Here is a 20,277-nt window from a genome sequence, read left to right as displayed (position 1 = left end):
TGACGGACCCCAGGCCCCACTCAGCGGCTGCCCCAAGGGCTGAGAGGCTCTGCACTCTGCAACTCAGATATGTGCCTGGCCTACTAGCATGCCCTGCATTCTGCACAAGCAGTCATGGGTAGCTGCAGATGCCCAGCGCTCTTGCCCTTCCCACCAAAATGAACCAGATTTCAATTCTGCTGGTACATAGCTAAAAACACAGGAATGCTGACTCAAGCTGCACTTGAAGTCTGGTTCTAGAGGTTTCAGACGAGAAAGCTGCAGCTCAGTGAAGCTAACTAGTGCGCCAATGACAGCTGAGATGCTATCTCAAGTATGTCTGACTCCAAAACCCTTATTTATTGTACTACTCCCAAAGAAAGGGTCAGTTCCCAGTTATCACTATCCTTTCAGGAGTATTTCAAATTTGTACCAAGCCTAAGCCTTAAAAAGTAGTAGTCACAACAACAACAACAAATGAAACAGTGGATATAGATCCACCAGCACTACAAGGTTTGCTGGGTACTGGGATGGGATGCCAAATACAGTAATGGGGCCTAGAGAATGCAGGCCACATCTGGCCAAGAGGAGACAGACTGCATCTCTGCTGTTAGCCACGATCAGATGGACGCACACAGGATGGAACCTCCCCGGGGAATGCACTGCAGTCCTGGCTGGACAGGGCAATTCCTTAGGAGTAGCTGCTCAGGCACAGTGCAGGGAGCCTTCCCCAGACAGGAGGACCCTGATCACAGTGCACATTTTCTACAGTCAGTGGCTGGGGCCACCCAGTCTGTTGTGCCTGGTGCTGAAGCCTCAAGGTAGGGCCTGATTCAGTGATGGAAACTGACCGTGGAGTGACTGTAGACTTCACAGCCTAATTGCATAACCACACACTTAGTCTGACTGTGTAAAAGGAACTGTCTTAGGGGGTGAGCCAGGACACACTCCAGGGCTCTGATATCCTTCCGTTTCATCCTGAGCACTGGGCTGTTTTAATTCTCACTACAATGACAGCACTTCCCTCACCAGCTCGGAATAATCAACTTCCATAAAACCCTTTAGGGCAACACGAAATGCAGCATTGCGGTCTTAAAAGAGTACACCGAGAGTTCTCAAGCATCTTGTAAAACCGTCCTCAACTCAGCCTTCACAGAGGATAGTTTCCTGGAAAGAATCAGAACAGGCCTCTCCTCCCAACCTGATGAGCACACCCCAGGCAGAACAATCACTAGCATCAAGTGGTTTTTCCTGTTCCTGAGGGAGGAAGCCACACATGCCCAAAGGCACCAGGCCACTGTTCTCAAGGATGAAGGAGTCAATCAACAATGCCAAACACCTGTGAAATTCAACCCCACCCCCCCTACAACCTGAGACAGATACTTATACCCTTGACCAGGCTAACACCATATACAGCAGTCAGTTCACAAAGCCCTGGGTGCCCTCCACAGCAAAAGGGGAAGAGAGAGGAGAAGGGCAGGCAGTGTTTGAGCATCAGTAAATGAAGCCCCAGGTCAAGGGCTGGGCAGCCACCTAGATGAGAGACGAGGGCAGCTTGTGACCAGCTTGTTGATGTCGTACCTCAGGCTTGAGCTTGCTTATTTATCCTCCAATGGAAGATCTGAGTGATGCCCTAAGGAAAAAACACTTTTCTCTCCTATGCGCTCTTAGAAGATCCAGGCTATGGAAATGCTGAGTGGACTTACTGGAGTTTCTGGACAGTTGGGCATCGCTGCTGGACTTGATGACCTTGTAGTTAACGGAAGCCTCAGATGTCGTGGACTGCGACCGTTCTGGTTTTACTCTCAGCTTGCTGTGATTTTCTAGGACTTGGGCTGCGGTTGCCAAAGCAACTTTTGAGTTTAGAGTTTGGAAGGAAGGTGAGGAAAAGTCCTCTTCCTCATCGTCGCCAATGTCCCAAGCATCACTGGTATTCCGGGCAAACTCATGAAAACTGGAGGCCTTCTTATTCTTCAGAGGAACTGCGTTGACTTTTGACCGTTCTTTAATGAAGCTTCAAAAAAGGAGACACCATTAGCAAGGAGTGGCCAACAAGTCTGACCACCGGCAACTCGCTTAATATTTTCACGTTAATAACTTTACAAAGTGTTCCCTATACAGCCGTTATTGACTTTAACCCAAACTTTCCTGGATGCAGCCAGAGCAGCCACAAACAGCAGTGACAGTTGCGGCAGAGATGACCGTCACCAAGTATCATCCCTTGTGCTCCTCTCCCTCCATCAGCCCTGCCCCACTGGTGCATTTGGCCAAGGCAGTGTGACACACTGTGGTCAGTGGGATCATGAGAAGGAAGGTAATCACTTCCAGGCCAAAGGACCAAAGCACAGCTATGAGTCCTTCTGGAACCTCTCCTCTCCTGTGCTGACCAGCAAGGTTCCAGTTCCAGATGGCAGCACCTCCCTTAGTCTCAGACACGGAGCACAGCCTGTTGGCCACCTTTACCCCACCACATTGTGGATGGGTAGCATACACAACAAATAAACCACCAGTGTGTGAATCCACTGAGATTCCAGTAGATTTGTTATGGCAACATAACCAACTACTGGCAGGACAGAGTCAGCTTTAGGTGGTAAGTACAAAGAAAACTGCTCCCTTTTTATTCTGTTAAAGTCCTTCTGCTAGCCTGAAGGAGACAGCCTAAGTCTGGCACTGCTCTGCCTTTACAACTTGATTTTTTTTTTTTTTAACAAAGTAAAGGAAGCCTCAGAATGAACATTTTTGAAAGTAGCAGGATCTGGCTTTGAACTGAGTAAGAACATTTTGTTTTTCTGCTTTTTTGGAAAGGCGGATATACAAAGAGGAGGAGAGACAGAGAGGAAGATCTTTTGTCTGATGGTTTATTCCCTAAGTGACCGCAATGGCTAGAGTTCAGCCAATCAGAAGCCAGGAGCCAGGAGTTCTTCTGGGTCTCCCACGCGGGCGCAGGGTCCCAAGGCTTTGGGCTGTCCTCGACTGCTTTCTCAGGCCACAAGCAGGGAGCTGGATGGGAAGCAGAGGTGCCGGGATTAGAATCGGCACCCATATGGGATCCCGGCGCATTCAAGGTGAGGACTTTAACTGCTATGCTATCGCACCAGTCCCTTTTCTGTTTATTTTTAAGGTTACTTTGCATTTATGGCAAATGATAATGGTTCTCCACTGACAGAATTACATCTAAGTATCTGTAAAAACACATTTGCTAAATAGAGAAAATGGCAGTCACAGAAATGGTGCATGACTGACATATAGCAAGCTGTAGATTACCCTTCTGAGGAAAGAGGGCCCCAACGCCATAGAAACAACTCCCAAGTCCCACCCGCCCTTAGAGCTCAGGGAACTTGACGAAGCTCCAGGGGACTATCTGGCTTGGACATGTCCAACTCAGTCTTGTTTAGCATGCCTCAGACCCCAGCCAAGAAACAGAGGGTGTAACTGTGGATAGGTTCACAGTATCAGAGGACTTGAACGCCACAGGGTGAGAACTTCATTTACACACTCACTTTCTTCCCTCTGTAAAGGTAAGAGGATGCTAAAGTGAGAACCGAGCAGTGCCAGGAGAGCTTCAGTCCGCACTGCTGAGAGGTGTCTCCTCCCTGGGAGAGGACGGGGGTCTGCTAAGCTGTCCTGACTCCAGGGGTGAGTCCTGCACGTACTGTAAATGATACACACTGACTTTCACAGTCTGCTAACACATACAGCTCACCAGAATGCCCACTGCAAACTCCCACGAGGGTGAGTACTACAGGGGCACTGGTTTTTTTTTTGTTGTTGTTGTTGTTTTTAATTGGAAAAGGTAGATTTACAGAAAGAAGGAGATACAGAGAGAAACATCTTTCATCTGCTGTTCACACTCCCCAGATGGCCGCAACGACGAGAGCTGAACTAATCCAAAGCCAGAAGCCAGGAGTCAGGAGCTTCTTCTGGGTCTCCCCTGTGCATGTAGGGCCCCAAGGTTTTGGGCCATCCTCTACTGCTTTCCTAGGCCACAAGCAGGGAGCTGGATGGGAAGTGGAGCAGCTGGGATTAGAACTAGTACTCATACGGGATCCTGGCACTTGCAAGGGGAGGATTAGCCATTGCACTCAGCCTGGGACACTGTTTCCACACAAGATTGGAAGGGTAAAGGAAAACATACCAGACACAATATGAAAGAGTACAGGACTGCAAGGATGAAACAGTTCAAATATGGTGGGAACAAGGTATCATTTCCCACCCAATAGATTAATAAAGCTTTGGAGGCCAGCACAGTAGCATAGCACCCTAATTCTTCACCTGAGATGCCAGTATCAAATGTGGCAAGTCCTGGATACTTCACTTCCGATCCAACTCCCTGACTGAGTCCTGGGAAAGCAGCAGAGGATGGCGCAGTCCTTGTGTCCCTGCATTCACATAAGAGTCCTGGGAGAGAAGCTCTTGACTCCCAACTTTGGATTGGCCAAATTCCAGCACTGAGGCTACTGGGGAAGTGAACCAGAGGATTCCTTCCTCTTATCTCTCCATCTCTCTCTGTAACACTGCCTTTCTAACAAAAATAAATTAGCAATAATTTAAATAAAAACTTGTTTTCTTTAGCAACAGAGATACGTGTTGTATAGCCCTCTGGATAACAATCTGGCAACACCCATATGGGCCTTAATACTGCTCACAATTTCTGACCATAAGAAAACAGAGATCAGTTCATACCAAAGCTGCTGCTTGTTTTGGTTTAAAAATAGCAAACATAAACCTCTATGAATTAAAAGTGATTAAATATGTAAGTTTTGGTTTAGCTATCAGATGCAATATGAGGCTACTTAACAACACCAGAAAATGATCTCAATAAAGTGAAAGCAGCAGTCAAAATTATATGCTTCTTATAATGATTGTATTAAAAATTACATTCATAGAAAAGACCAGAAAAATGTATCAGAATGTTAACTGTGCTTATCTGTAAGCTATGAAATTTTATAGGTGATATGTAATTTCATTTTTATACATCTCTGAATCGGATCATACGAGCATATTACTTTTATTAATCAGCAGCACAGGTTATTCAGCTGGTCTTTATCAACTTGCAGAGTAAGAGTACTTGTAAACCTATTGAAAGAGCAATCAGAAGTGAATGAGCAACCAAATCAAAGAAAATGAAGGGGCGGCAGTGCAATGCTAATACCTGCATGGAGGAGGATCCACCCACGGCCCAAAAGCCAAACTGCTCCCCTGCAGACATGCACACAGGCTGCACGCCGTGAACTCCACTAGGACTGCTTCTCCTCTGTGGAAGGGGGCCCAGGTTCCACCACATGCAGAGCCAATCAGGGGATTCAGTGTCAAGAACAAATGGGCAGATGTGTAAGAAAGACCTGTCACCTACAAAACAATGTACAGGAGTTTGTGGTTGTCCTTTCTGTTTTCATCCTTGGAAGCCACCTGTATAAGAAGGCTGAAAGTCTGGAGGATTCTTTAAATAAACTATCAAATGAAAAAGATAAATTCTAACTCGGGTTGGAGTTGCCTGGTTGAGCACTGGATGATAAGTCACTGCAGCAAGAGACAGGGCACATTTGAAAATAAAATAACACACATCCAACTCAACCTAAGCTTTTAATCTTTCACCTAAAAGATGTAAGACAGACCACTTTGAGGCTGTTGGAAATAATGTTAGGGACACTTAGCCTACAATAGCCCAAACCCAACCAATTCAGAAGTCAGCTCTGTCTTAAGGGATGAGGGCCTGTGGATGAGATTGGGATCACTCAGGAAAGGGCAGAAGTGCGAGGATGAAGCAACGTCAGTGAGAATCTCATACAAGCAACGAGTGAAAAGGTACTGAGGGCTGCCAGTGAGAGGGCAGGAGGTCCACTGACCAAGAACAATGATGGGCAGGTTTAAGGCTCTGAAGAATTTTCATGTTAAGGTTTAAGGGCTGACAGTTACTGGCCACTCACCAAGAACACAGAGCTGATAGGAATTCTCACAGGAAAAACCGTATACTCAGAATGGACCACGTGAGTCAGATCTAGCAGGGGGTTCTTGGGTGAGAACTGTCCCCTCTCTTTGACTCAAGGAGTTGCAGTAAAAAGCTAACCCAGGTTGTCCTAGCTGTGGGGTAGCTTGGGTTTATGGGCTGTCTCCTTTAAACCAATTCATACCTAACCCAAGTACAAGAATGTCACCTGTGGCTTGAAGTTTAACTAAGGTTATTTAAACATAACCACGTCAAAGCTACAAGCCAACTGGCCTCTGATGACCACTTTCACCACACGTCCTTCACCTGTATGCTAATTACAATTTAGACAGCACTGACACAAACATCTTGGGTAAATATCACAACAGTTCTGTGAGGTGAGTCTTATATTTTATGAAGAATTTAAGGCTCAGAGATGTTAAGCAACTTGTCTGAGATTATGGAGCTAATAAGGGGCAGAGAAAAGGGATTCAAGAAGTACAGGGAATAGGTCAGCATTGTAGTGTGGTGGGTTAGGCCACAACCTGTGATGTAAATAAAACTCATAATGGAGTGTTGGATATAGTCCCAGCTGCTTCACTTCTGATCCAGCTCCATTGCTGCATCTGGGAAAGCAACAGATGATGGGTCAAGTGCTTGGTCCCTGCCACACATGTGGGAGACTCAGAAGGAGTTACTGGCTCCTGGCTGCTGAATAAATAAATCTTTTTTAAAAAGATTTATTGGGGGCCCGGCGCGGTGGCGCAGTGGTTAAGGTCCTCGCCTTGAACGCGCCCGGGATCCCATATGGGCGCCGGTTCTAATCCCGGCAGCCCCGCTTCCCTTCCAGCTCCCTGCCTGTGGCCTGGGAAAGCAGTCGAGGATGGCCCAAGGCTTTGGGACCCTGCACCTGCGTGGGAGACCCGGAAGAGGCTCCTGGCTTCGGATCGGCATAGTATCGGCCTGTTGCGCTCACTTGGGGAGTGAATCATCGGACGGAAGATCTTCCTCTCTGTCTCTCCTCTCTGTATATCCGCCTTTCCAATAAAAAATAATAAAAAATAAATCTTAAAAAAAAAAAAAGATTTATTTATTTTTACTGGAAAGGCGGATAGGATATACAAAGAGGAGGAGAGACAGAGAGGAAGATCTTCCATCTGATTGTTCACCCCACAAGTGAGCTCAACGGCTGTAACTGAGCCAATTCAAAGCCAGGAGCCAGGAACTCTCCCAGGTCTCCCACACAGGCGCAGGGTCCCAAAGCCCTGGGCGGTCCCCAACTGCTTTCCCAGGCCACAAGCAGGGAGTTGGATGGGAAGCATGGCCACTGGGATTAGAACCAGCGCCCATATGGGATCCCGGTGCATGCAAGGCAAGGACCTTAACCACTATGCTAACGCGCGCCAGGCCCAGAAAAAAATAAATCTTAAAAAAAAAAAATGCAGGTAACTCTTTAAAAATTCCTCCATAATAAATGTTGCATTTTAACAAAACCTGGTGAACAGTTCAGGACTATTTGTAGAAGAGTAACTTGTTAAACAGGTAAGTGGTAACACAAAAAACCTATGAGTGTTTTGAGTAAGAACAGCCACAGGTTGTACTGGGTAAGAACATCATTCATTATGCAATTTGATAACATAAGATTGTCTTATTGATACACTTAACAGAACTGCTTCTGTTTCACTTAACAGAACTTTTAAAGAAAATGTTTGACTCTAGTAAGGCATGTGAAACAAGTGGGGGAATTTTGTAAAATTTAGTAACAAACAATCCAATCATCTCAGGGTCTTAGGAACTAGCTTGGTTTCACATGAACTAGGCTCCCCCGCTCCCCCGCTTTGGAAAGGCAGATATACAAAGAGGAGAAACAGAAAGATCTTCTGTCCAATGGTTCACTCCACAAGTGACTACAACAGCCAGAGCTAGGCCATCTGAAGCCAGGAGCCAGGACCTTCCTCTGGGTATCCCACACAGGTTCAGGGTCCCAAGGCTTTGGGCCGTCCTCCACTGTTTTCCCAGGCCACAGTCACGGAGCTGGATGGGAAGAGGAGCAGCTGGGACACAAACTGGTACCCATATGGGATCCTGGCACATGCAAGGTGATGGCTGTAGCCACTCAACCACCACGTCAGGTCAAACATGAACTAGTTTTATGACTCACTACAAGACCTATCAGACCTAGTATTGATTTAGAAAACAACAAATTTGGTCAAGTGTCCAATGGAGCTGTGTAGTAGCTAGACTGGTTTTATCTGAGCTATAAAAATTACAGCAGGCAGTATTATCGCTATTAGAAATAATTTAGCAAATTGAAGGCAATATACATGGACGGGGAAGGACTTAATGTGCTTGTGCAGTTTAGATGATTGAAGATCCAACATAAAGGCTTCTGCTGTGATAAGGATTAACTACATAGCAATTAATGATGGTCTGAAGTGGAATGATAACCACAAAATGGAGAACGTAATAAAAATGTCCCTACATAGGTACTAAACTAAGAGCTATAAATGTTTTATGGCAACAATCTGGAATTGTAAAATGGTCTGGTGCGGTGCTAGATGCGCTCTCCTATTGTAGAGGATTAATACCAAACCACACATACATGAAAAAGGAAGGTAATTAATGCAGTGACAATCAGATTCCTCCCAAACTGCAAAGCTAAGTGATGCCTTCTATTAAAGTGCAGCTAAAGCTCTGCTGAATGATCAATGAAAATATTCACAGTTTTGCATCATTAACAAGTGAGAAGACAAAAGTATATAAAGTTCATTGTGGCAGTCTGGAGCAGATATTCCCAAAGATCTGCTATGACACAGGCTGAGGGGAAACACAGCGGATGACAGGTACAGACAAGGCATGATGACCCTGATCCAAAAATAAAATGGAGCAATGCACTTCACAGTCTTAATGTAAATGCAGATGAACAGATTTATAGGTAACTCACATTTATCAGAAGCTTTTATAAAATGTGCTGGAGGGCATGGCGTGATGGCTCAATGGCTAACTCCTCACCTTGTAAGCACCAAGATCCCATGTGGGTGCTGTTTCGTGTCCTGGCTGCTCCACTTCCTATCCAGCTCCCTGCTTGTGGCCTGGGAAAGCAGTAGAGGATGGGCCAAGTCCGCAGGCTCCTGAACCTGCACAGGGGACCTGGAAGAAACTCCTGGTTCCTGACTTCATATTGGATCAGCTCTGGCCATTGTGGCCATGTAGGGAGTGATCCAACAGTTGGAAGATCTTTCTCTGTCTCTCCTTCTCTCTATAAATCTGATCTGCCTTTCCAATAAAAATAAATAAATCTTAACAAACCAAAAAAGAGCTGGAATGAATCTCTTGTCAACAGTAAATCCTATCTGTGAACAGGAAGCTCTGGCTCAACTATGACACATAGTGGCAAGTCTGGGAGTAGTGATATGGGGAGGCTGGGTTGCAATTTAAGTTCCTTTGTCTCAGACTCCGAGGCAGTTGCTGCAGCTTAGGACACCTTGTGTTCAAAACTGCCACACTGGAATGAAAGAGGAAATAGCAAAGTGGCAATAAGAGGCTTTCTTCACAGAATGCTCTCTGACCAAAAAGGATCATCCTTCCAGGAGCCCACCCTCAGGAGACTTTTTTACATCTCATTGGTTCTGGCCAGTGAGAAGAAAAGTAAGGACGGGAGTGGCTTTGTGGCACAGCATTTTAAGCCTCTACCTGAGATGTCATTGTTCCATATGGGAGCCAGTTAAGACACTGGATTACTCCATTTTTGATCCAGGTCTCTGCTAATGGGCCTGAAAAAGCAGTGGGGAAATGATCCAATTGCCTGGGCCCCTGGTGCCCATGTGCGATGCATGGATGGAGTTCCAACCTCCTGACTTTAGCCTGGCCCAGGAGACATCAATGCAGCCATCTGGGAAGTGAACCAGCAGATGGAAGGTCTCTGTCTCACTCTGTCTCTGTAACTGTGCTTTTCAAATGAAGCAATAAATTTCAAAGCAAGGAAGGAAGGAAGGAAGTAGGAAGAAAAGAAAGGAAAGAAGGCAAGTGAGAAGGTGGAAAGGTGAGAAGGAAGGAAGGAAGGGGGCACAAGCAGACAGATGATTAATAGTACTTGCCACATGGGCCAATGGACCAGAAAGTCTATTCTTGTTAAAGATACAAACTAGGAAATATTAAAGAAAAGTTCATTGAGCAAATGAGTTTTGTTTCTTCATGCCACAAATATTTACAGCACTTACTTAGAGCATTTACTTGTGCTGTTCTTGGTGCTAAGAGAACAAAACAAAGTTTCCACGCCCTCAAGGAGTTTGTACTTCTTTTGCAAAATCTATTATTTGAGATGCAGAGAAACAGGGACAAAAGCAGACAGGAGATGGGAGGAAGGGGTGGAGGTGGGGAGCTCCCATCTACTGGATTTCTCTCCAAATGTCCATAGCATCCCTGGTCAGGCAGAAGCCAGAAGCCTGGGAATTCAACCCAGGTCTTCCTCTTGAGTGGCAATATTCCAACCACTTTAACCATCATCAACCAGATCCCAGGGTCCACGCTAGCAGGAAGCTTGAATTGGGAACCAGGATTCAAACTGAGGTACACCACATGGGACATATCTTAACCACTGGACCAAATGTCTGTCCCCCTCAATGATCTGATTAAAAAACTGTGCATCTTGAAGAAGAGTACTCCTGTTTCAACAGTGAGTCAGAAGACTGTCCTCCATACTTACCAATTCACAAAAAAAACCAACTTGGTAGACTGTTTACACAGTATACCACAGTCAGCTACATTATTTAAGAATGCATTAAGATACTGATAACACACATTTGCTACAGCATTTTTCTATTAAAAACGCATTATACATTATCATCTCCCCCCTTTCAAGGCTTAATTTACAGTTTTAGGTTCATGGCAAAATCATGAGGAAGGTGCAGAGATCTCCTTTCCTGACATATGAACAACTTCTACCATTACCCACAATCCCACCACAGGGTACACCTGACATACCCTGACATATCTCAGTTCCTCAGAGGCCACAGATTGTGAGGGCTCTCTCCTGGTGCTTTAGATGAATACACAGTGCGTTTCTACAACTACGGTATGCAGAGTACATTCACTGCCCTAAAAATCCGTGGAGCTCTACCTAGTCATCCTATTCTGTACCCCCTGTTCTCCTTTTTTCCTTAACTTGTTTACTTAGGAGATAGAAACACAGAGAGAACTCTGCCCTGCTGGTTCACTTCCCAAAAGCCTACAACAGCTGGGGCTGGGTCAGGCCAAAGCTGGGAGCTGAGATCTCAATCTGGGTCTCCCATATAGGTGACAGTGCTCCAACTACTGAGCCATCACCACTGCCTGCCAGGACAGCAAAAGGCAGGACTCGGAAATGCTGCCAGGACTCAGACCGCACCCTGGGGCGGGCTGTGGGACCTTCACCACCACATGAAATGTGCTTCCTACTGATCTAATTCTTAACTATCTCCAAGTGTGCCTTCTCTAGACTGTCATATAGTTGCAATCCTAATTGCAGATTATCTTTACTTCTCCATTGTGAAAAAAGAAAAAGATCATTACACAGGCTCCAGAAGAGTGAAAATCTGAGTGTGTTCCTCCCAAATCATTTAGCATACCTTGCAAACTACAGGTTTTTCAGAAACAAGGCTCCGAATTTAAGCATGTCCAAAGACAGAAGCCAAAGTCCTTAAAAACCCAAGTTGATCACTCAATGCCGAGTGACAGCCCATGAGAGAAAGGTGGGATAATGTGATACCTGGAGTTTCAGTTGTGTCTGAAAATAATTTACTAGAGTTTTTTTTAGAGAAATAACCTCCAAGAAGTCTACTGAATGTATTTAGGGAAAAATAAAATAGGGTTTGGAATATGTTAGTCATATTCTATCGGCCCTATTTCTTTTAGCCTAAGTGAAGGAAAAGTGGCAGATACCCCTACTTTCAGGTGCAATGAGCCCCACAAAATAGATCCCTGTTAGCAGATCTGGGAGAGTCACCAGTCAGTTCTTTAAAAGGGACAACATTAATCAATAAAGACCTTCTGATGGGCCTGGCGCGGTGCCGCAGTGGTTAAGGTCCTCGCCTTGCACGCCCGGGATCCCATATGGGTGCCGGTTCTAATCCCGGCACCTCTGCTTCCCTTCCAGCTCCCTGCTTGTGGCCCGGGAAAGCAGTCGAGAACGGCACAAAGCTTTAGCCAAGACCCTGCACCCGCGTGGGAGGCCTGGAAGAAGTTCCTGGCTTTGGATCGGCATAGTATCGGCCATTGCGCTCACTTGGGGAATGAATCTTCAGACGGAAGATCTTCCTCTCTGTCTCTCCTCTCTGTATATCCGCCTTTCCAATAGAAATAAAATAAATCTTAAAAAAAAAAAGACCTTCTGATAAGAGAGAATGAAATGCCAAATCCTCCATGATAGGACAATACAAAATCCCAATGAGTTAGTCTCCCACATTTGGAAGTACAAAAACTACTCATTTCCTAGCCCCAAACAGGGCAGAAGAGAAGCAAGAAAAGGTCAAAGTGCAAACTGTCACTTCAATAAAACAGGAGTAGGTGTGTGGGGGTGATAAAAGAAGCAGGGTCGCAGAAAGAAAAAATGCCTCGACTTACTTTTTGCTGAGCCGAGGATCCAGAGGAGGGTGCTGTGCTCCATACACAGGCTGGATGCTAAAGGCAAGAGAAAGGGGAAAAGAAACTTGTCAGGAAACAGTATGTTGGCTCTGCATCCTCTGCATCGCAAACTACAAAAGGACTTACAGAAGTGGGTTAGTTCCAAGAACAGCTATACCCAAGCTGCTCTTAAAACAACAAATAAAATAAAGCATTTAACAATATACATTTTCTCTGGTGATGGTCTTCAGTTTGAAGAGGGCAGAGGTCAAATATCAGTCAATGTTGGCATCCAACACCAACATGAAATTACAGAGTTATCTGACTACTCTGAGCTTGTTGTCTCATCTGTAAAACCTGGCTGCACACTGCCTGATTTAAAGGCTCCCTAGCCTGATAGGGAAGACAACTATTTCAAAGGGATGGCAGTTCTTACATACTGCAGGCAGGGTGAAAGGTGACACAACTACTTCAAACAAACAGTTGAGCCATATGTAGGAAGAATGCAATCTACATAGCCTAAGACCCTTTTTCACTCTCAATTACGTGTCTGAAAAGGCCAGCAGCATTGTGGCATGGCACATAAATTCACAAAACCACACCCCATATGGGTATGATTCAAGACCCGGTTGCTCCACTTCTGATCCAGCTCCCTGCTAATGGCTTTGGAAAAGCAATGGAAGATGGCCCAAGCCTCTGAGCCCCAGCAACCCAAGTAGGAGACCAGGAGGGAACTCATGGTTCCTGGCTTGGCCTGGCCTAGCTCTGACCATTGCAGCCATCTGGGGAGTGGATCTTTCTCTCTGTCTCTCCCTCTCTCTCTAACTGTAACCCTGACTTTCAAATAAGTAAATAAATATTAAAAAGAAAAATGTCTGAAGAGAAAAATATGCATATATGTATCAGAAGATATATGGAAAGCTATTCAAAACTCCAAGCTTATCTCATATGTCCAACAACAGTAAACAGAGAAAGTGTAATAGGTCCCTGTAACACAATACTATACTGGTGAGTAGCTAGGAAGCACGACTGCACATAACAATGTAGATGGAGCTTAGAAATTTCATTTTGAGCAAAAGAAGCATTGTATAAAAGGGTAATACCGAATGAGTCTACTTATAGATACTTCAAAAACTAGCAGAAATAGGCTGCAGCACCTGTTGGCGAATGCTGGGCCTGGGAATGGGCCATGCCAGACTGGGCCACAGTACCTGTTTGCGTGCATAAGACCTGGGACTGGGAGTAGGTCTGGCAGGAGAACTTTAGACACTCCCATGCTAGGCCATGGCTTCCACTGGTGAGAGTGAGATCTGGAACTGGAGACAGGCCGGTCCAGGTTGGGCTAGGATGCTGGACTTGCTGGTGGACGTGAGAACCAGAATGGGTGTGTTCCAGCCAGGTTAGGCCACAGCAACCTGCTGGCAAGTGCGAGAACTAAGTACGAGTCATATCAGGCTGGACCTGATATGCCTGACAGGCACAAGATTTGGGGTTGGTAGCAGGCCTGGTAGGGGGACTATGGGCACTGCCCTGCCTGGCTACAGATCCCACTGGTGAGAGCCATGGCTGGGGATGGGCCAGGTTGGACGAGGTGGCAGCATGCTGGGTCTCAGGGTGGGGCCAGCTGAACTAAGGGGCAGTACCCATTGGTGTGCATGAGAGCTGGATGGAATGTGGGCTGGGCTGGGCTATGCAGCACATGCAAGCACATGCAAAATCAGGGCCTGGTGGGGGTTATCAAGGGTAGTGCTGACTAGTCTGCAGTACCTGCTGGTGTGCATGAGGACTGGTTTGTGATGGACTGGACTGGACTGGACTGAGCTGGGGTAGGCTACAGTACTTATCTGTTCATATGAAAGATGGGGCTGGTGGTAGAACTGACTAGGCAGGTCTGTGTGTTGACTGTTGCCGGTGATGGACCAAAGTTGATTCTGCACGAGCTGGCACCCATGAATCAACTCCGAGGTCTCCCCAGGTAACGTTTCTTGGGGGACTCCCCAGCTAGATTGCTGGATTTAAACCCCAGCCACAGTGAGAATCACAGGATGTGTAGTTGACCTTGCAGTACATGTATTGGGACTGGGACTTCTCAGTTGCTGATGCCTGTGCAGTGGACAGCACGCTCAGATGCACATGGGGGACATGACAGCCAGCTCATCTAGGACAGCAGAGAACACTGAGTTCCACATCAGAGGATGCCTGTTCCATCCAAGCAGAACAGGTCGGAGAGCTCTCCTGGCCAACCTTTTCAACAAGTACCTGGGTCTGTGGACACACTAAGGTGGACTTTATCAATCAACAGACCTTGAAAACATTTTTCTCAACCCTGGAGTAATGAGGCCAACAACATCTCAGAACTATCAAAACCACTCCAGTAACACCCTTGGAACATGCTTCCCCACATCAGGGTCTCAGGCGTCATCAAATGACCATCACCCATGCCCAGGTGCTAATGTAGTTTTACAGCAAGAAGTGGTCCCTCTTCCTCCCACCCAAGCAGACACGTAAGGAAAAAAAGAACTGAAACATTTGTCCTACCCACCTTCCCCCATACCTCAACCCTCCCCATCCCAATTGGAGGCCCACATGGGCATGCATCCCCCTCAATTATGTAAATAATATTAAAAATAAAATTAAAAATTAGAAAAAAAGAACCTGGAGAAAATAAATCCTATTGTTTAGGGATAAATGCATATTAGTAACATTAATAAAGCAAGGAGCAATTAACATAACAGTGTGTGGTTTTTCTCAGGGAGTAAGGGGCCTCTGGGGCATCTACCTTGCGGCCTTTCATCAAGCCCTCACGTGCTTTTCTGTAGGTAGTACACAACAATTAAAAGCAAAAAATGGGGGTGTGGGAATTAAGTGTGTGTGTGCCAAGCCAAACTCATATTCAAGCACAGAGGTGACAGAACACGTTTTTCAACATGTAATGACTCGGGGGAATATGCTTTCCTGACTGCTGCCTGAAGAACCCTGCAAAGGACAAGCACCAGTGACCCATGAGCTGAACAGAGAAACCTTGAAACAGACATTGGCGGAGAGGCGTGTGCTGATCTAACCTCAGAGCTGAGCCTCAAGTTGGAAGCTGGGTGGGGGGCAGGAGAGAATGTAGAAGTAGCCTGACAAATGTTAGCAGGGGAAGAAGAGAAAGGAGGGCCAGGGCTTAAAAGATATTTAAAGCTGAGAGCTCAATTAGTACAGGCATGTGTGTGTTCTAATTTAGAAAATAAAACTAATAAAAATATTGTGTTCAATGCGGCAGAAAGGGCAGGATACAGAACTATTAATTGCATCACTGTTCATGGTAGGGAGTCAACAGATACTGTCTAAACAATGTGGGACAAAGTTTCTGTTGGAACTGATGGAATCATGACTCCTTATGAACGACTATACTATTGTAGCAATGTGGGGAAAATCTGTGGGGTGGGTTGGGAGGAGAGTTTTTTGGGGGGAAAATCGCAGTCTATGAAATTGTACAATAAAATTCAAAATTCAAAATAAAAATTTAACAACAACAACAAAAGATCAGCAAAAAAAAAAAAAGTTTCTGTTAGGGTAACTCTAAGAGGAAAATTCAAAATTCAAACCCCAAATTCTGAAATATTCTGAATGTCAACATGGCAGCAAAACAGGAAAATCCTATGCTATGAAATTTTGTTTCACGTACAAAATTATACAAATGAACAAAACTATCATCAGGGCATGTGTGCAAGAGATACATAAATGAATTAATTCCATGCATAGGCTTGGGTCCCACTGTAATATATTCCTTTTTTAAAATTTTTTTTTCTCTCTAATACTTCTTATTACATATAATGCATATTGACAAAGTGACAAACCCGATACGCAAAATCTGAAACACTTCCCTCCCAAACATATTGAATAAAGAACAGCAACCATCTCTTAGAAACACTATAACTGGGCCCGGCGTGATGGTGCAGTGGTTAAGGTCCTCGCCTTACACGCCCGGGATCCCATATGGGCACCGGTTCTAATCCCGACAGCCCCGCTCCCCATCCAGCTCCCTGCCTGTGGCTCAGGAAAGCAGTCGAGGATGGCCCAAAGCTTTGGGACCCTGCACCCGGGTCTTTGGATTGGCTCAGCTCCAGCCGTTGCGGCCACCTGGGGAGTGAATCATTGGACTGAAGGTCTTCCTCTCTGTCTCTCCTCTCTGTATATCCGCCTTTCCAATGAAAAATAAAATAAATCTTTTTTTTTAAAAAAAGAAACACTATAACTTTAATAAAAAGATACAGTTTTCAAATTATCAGAATATGAACCTCTCTCCCTCCAAAGTAAACTCCGCCCACATGATGAAGGACTTTTAAAGAAAATATTAAAAATGGAACTAAGACCAAATATATCAGTTCTTCCAATAAATAAGTATAGGCTAAAATTACTAAAGAGAAAAGAAGCATTACTAGCAAGTTAACTGGTTAAACATATAAATGAGGCAGCCCTACATGCACTGATATGAAACCCAGACAGTAACTGACAAAAAGATGCAGAGCTATATGTGTGTACATATGTACACGTATGTAAGTGTGATGAGGTGGACGTGTTCCCAGGGTCTCTCAGAAAGAAAACAGAGGACCCCAAAAGGAGTGATTGGGAAGAGGAGCCAGCTGACTGTGGATGGGCTGTCCAGCAGACTCAGTATGCACTGGGAACCCTTGGGCCCTTTCTGAACGGCTGCACATAGATGAAAACCCAGCAAAGCAATCAAGGCACCTGAAGAGGGCTGAAGAGGTTTCACTGGCATAAGCACTCCAAACACTCCTGGCGGGTGCTACATTCACTATGGGTGAGCAGGGGGTCACACAGACTTGCAGACATACATGGCCCAGCATATACACAGGGCCCAGAAAAAGTTAGCTTCCTTCCTCCCTCCCACTTTTACAACTTAATCCTTCCTAAGAGATTAGAAAACAGGAAAAATGCACCAAAACCTTGGATTCATATAACAAGATAATCCCAGAGATGCTTTTAAACACAAATGTAGATAATTAAGTCATTTTCACACGAACTGCTATTAAGATGTTAGAGGGAGGGGTTGGCATTATGGCCTAGCACATTCAACCATTCATTGGATGTGATCCCTGTATCCTGTGTAAGTGCTATTTTGAATATTGGCTCCTCCACTTCTAACCCAGTTCTCTAATAATGTACCTAGGAAAGCAGTGGAAATGAGTAAGTGCCTGGGCCCCTGTACCCACACAGAAGACTATTCATGAGCACTGCAGCCATTTGGGGAATGAAGCAGCGGATGGAAACGCTTTCTCTCTTTGTCTTTACCCCACTTTCTAACATTCAAATAAATAAATCTTTTTTAAAAATGTAAGATGCAATCTAATTTTTTTAAGATTTATTTATTTTTATTGAAAAGTCAAATATACAAAGAGAAGGAAGAGACACAGAGAAAGATCTTCCATCTCCTGGTTCACTCCCCGAGTGGCTGCAACGGCCAGAGCTGAGCCAAGCAGAAAGAAAAAGAAGCCAGGAGCTTCTTTTGGGCCTCTCATATGGGGGCAGGGTCCCAAGATTTTGGTCATCCTCTACTTTTTTCCCAGGCCACAATAAGGGAGCCAGATGGGAAGTGGAGCAGCTGGAATACAAACCAGTGTCCATAATGGGATCCCGACGGGCAAAGTAAGAACTCTAGCCACTAGGCTACTGAGCCGGTCCTAGGTAATCTAATTTTTACAAGTGACTTATCTATGTGAAAGGGAGACAGAGAGAGAGAGAATGAGTTCCCACCCTTTGAGTTGCCACCCAAATGCCAACAGATGCTGGGACTGCAATTAAATCTAAGGCTTTCATGTGGGTGGCAGGAACCCAATTACTTGGGCCATCATGACTGCCTCCCAGGACCTGTATCAGCAGAGAGCTGAAGTGAGGAACCACAGCAAAAATGATGGCTATAGTCCTTTCCTTTTCACTATAAGAATGTCTATTCCTGGGGCCAGTGACGTGGAGTAGTAAGCTTAGCCTCTGCCTGCAGCAAAAGCATCACACATGGGCGCTAGTCCATAACCCAGCTGCTCCACTTCCCATCTAGCTCCCTGCTTGTGGCCTGGGAAAGCAGTGGAGGACAGCCCAAAGCCTTGGGACCCTGCACCCATGTGGGAGACGCAGAAGAGGCTCTGGGCTCCTGGCTTCAGATTGGCTCAGCTCTGGCCGTTGTGGCCTCTTGGGAAGTGAACCATTGGATGGAAGATCTTTCCTCTCTCTCTCCTCCTCCTCCTTTATGCATATCTGACTTTTCATAAAAACAAATAAAAACGAAAATCTTTAAAACAAATTGTCTTATTTAAAAATGCCCAATACCACATTATTCATTTAAAAAATAAAGTTTTGAATATCTGAAAAAAAACTATTTTAAGCTACTCTAGGTTATTAAGTCATTTGTAAACAAACAATCATTACAAACACGTCTATAGCACTACAAATTCTGAAAAGCAAACAACATGTACTATTTACATGCGCTTAAAGGCAGAGAAAAGGAAAGTGGGGAAAAAAACAAGAGTCAAAGAATAGATGGGAAACTTTGAAAGATGGGGGCAGGAGGAAAGCATAGACAAAACAAAAATTAAAAATCAAAACAACCACCTGAAACCCCAAAAAAGACACTGATTTGCATTTTATCATTTGCAAACACCAAGATGAACACACAGGTCTTCAGACGAGTGAAGGTCACAAGCCTCCTGTGCAGGAAAATACAAAATCAGGGGATGAACTCTGCTGGAAGATCTCTATGGCTCGTTGAGTCAGGGAACTGGAGAGAAACAAGGAACAAATCATAGATCCTCTCTTTAAAAGATTATATGCAGAGGCCAGTGCTGTGGCACTGTGAGTTAAACCACCGCCTGCACTGCCGATTTGAGCCTCAGCTGCTCCTCTTCCAAACCAGCTTCCTGCTTATTTTATGTGCCTGGGAAAGCAGTAGAAGGGCCCTGCACAATCGCTCAGTGGTTAACTCCTTCCCTTTGCATGTCTGGGATCCCATATGGGTGCCAGTTTGTGTTTGAACTGCTCTATTTCCCATCCAGCTCCCTGCTTGTGGCCTGGGAAAGCAGTTGAGGACGGCCCAAAGCCTTGGAACCCTGCACCCATGTGGGAGACCTGGAGGAAGCTCCTGGCTTCAGATTGGCTCAGCTCTGGCCATTGTTGCTATTTGGGAAGTGAAACAGTGGCTGGAAGATTTTTCTGTATCTCCTTCTTTCTGTATATCTGCCTTTCCAATAAAAATAAGTTAAAAAAAAAAAAAAGGCAGTGGAAAGTGGCCCAAGTGTTTGGCCCCTTGCACCCATGTGGGAGACATGGAGACACGGAAGAAGCTCCAGGCTTCAGCCTGTCCTAGCCCCAGTTGTGGCATGGATGTGGGGAATGAGCCAGTGGATAAGATCTCTGTGTCTCTCCCTCCCTCTCTCTATAACTCTTTCAAATAACTAACAACAAAAAAAATTTTTTTAATTTTTAAAAAGAGATTACCACACCTTCCATACTACATTCAGAGAAAAGAAAATCTAACTGTGCAGGCCTAAGGGCCAGAGGCTATCAACTACCATGCCGCAGGAGCAGAAGCGTCACAGACTCCTTTTTAAAGAAGTCAGCCCCAAGTGCTGCAGAGCCAGAGAGGCTAGGATAAATGATGCCCTCATCAGCAGAAGTATCAGAGCCCAAATTGAATTTGTTAACACAGTCTGAGCTAAAGCATGATGTATCCGGATCTGAAACACTTTGTATAATAACTCTACTTCCTGCACCTT

General features: G+C 45.3%; 1 protein-coding gene across 3 annotated transcripts in view; it reads right to left on the bottom strand.

Annotated features, from left to right (window-relative positions):
- TBC1D22B (TBC1 domain family member 22B) overlaps positions 1-20,277 on the bottom strand; it is a 75,728-nt gene that overhangs the window by 41,622 nt on the left and 13,829 nt on the right. For all 3 annotated transcript variants that reach the window (XM_040983298.1, XM_040983296.1, XM_040983295.1), the window contains exons 2-3: positions 12,506-12,562; positions 1,686-1,993 (exon numbers count right to left, since the gene is read on the bottom strand). In XM_040983298.1, the coding sequence (XP_040839232.1) occupies positions 1,686-1,993; positions 12,506-12,562 (365 nt within the window). The remainder of the gene's footprint in view (positions 1-1,685; positions 1,994-12,505; positions 12,563-20,277) is intronic.

This window comes from Ochotona curzoniae, unplaced genomic scaffold (assembly GCF_017591425.1).
Source record: "Ochotona curzoniae isolate NIBS_2020 unplaced genomic scaffold, NIBS_Ocur_1.0 contig_3819, whole genome shotgun sequence".
NCBI classification, from domain to species: Eukaryota; Metazoa; Chordata; class Mammalia; order Lagomorpha; family Ochotonidae; genus Ochotona; species Ochotona curzoniae.
This window is presented reverse-complemented; position numbering and strand designations above follow the sequence as displayed.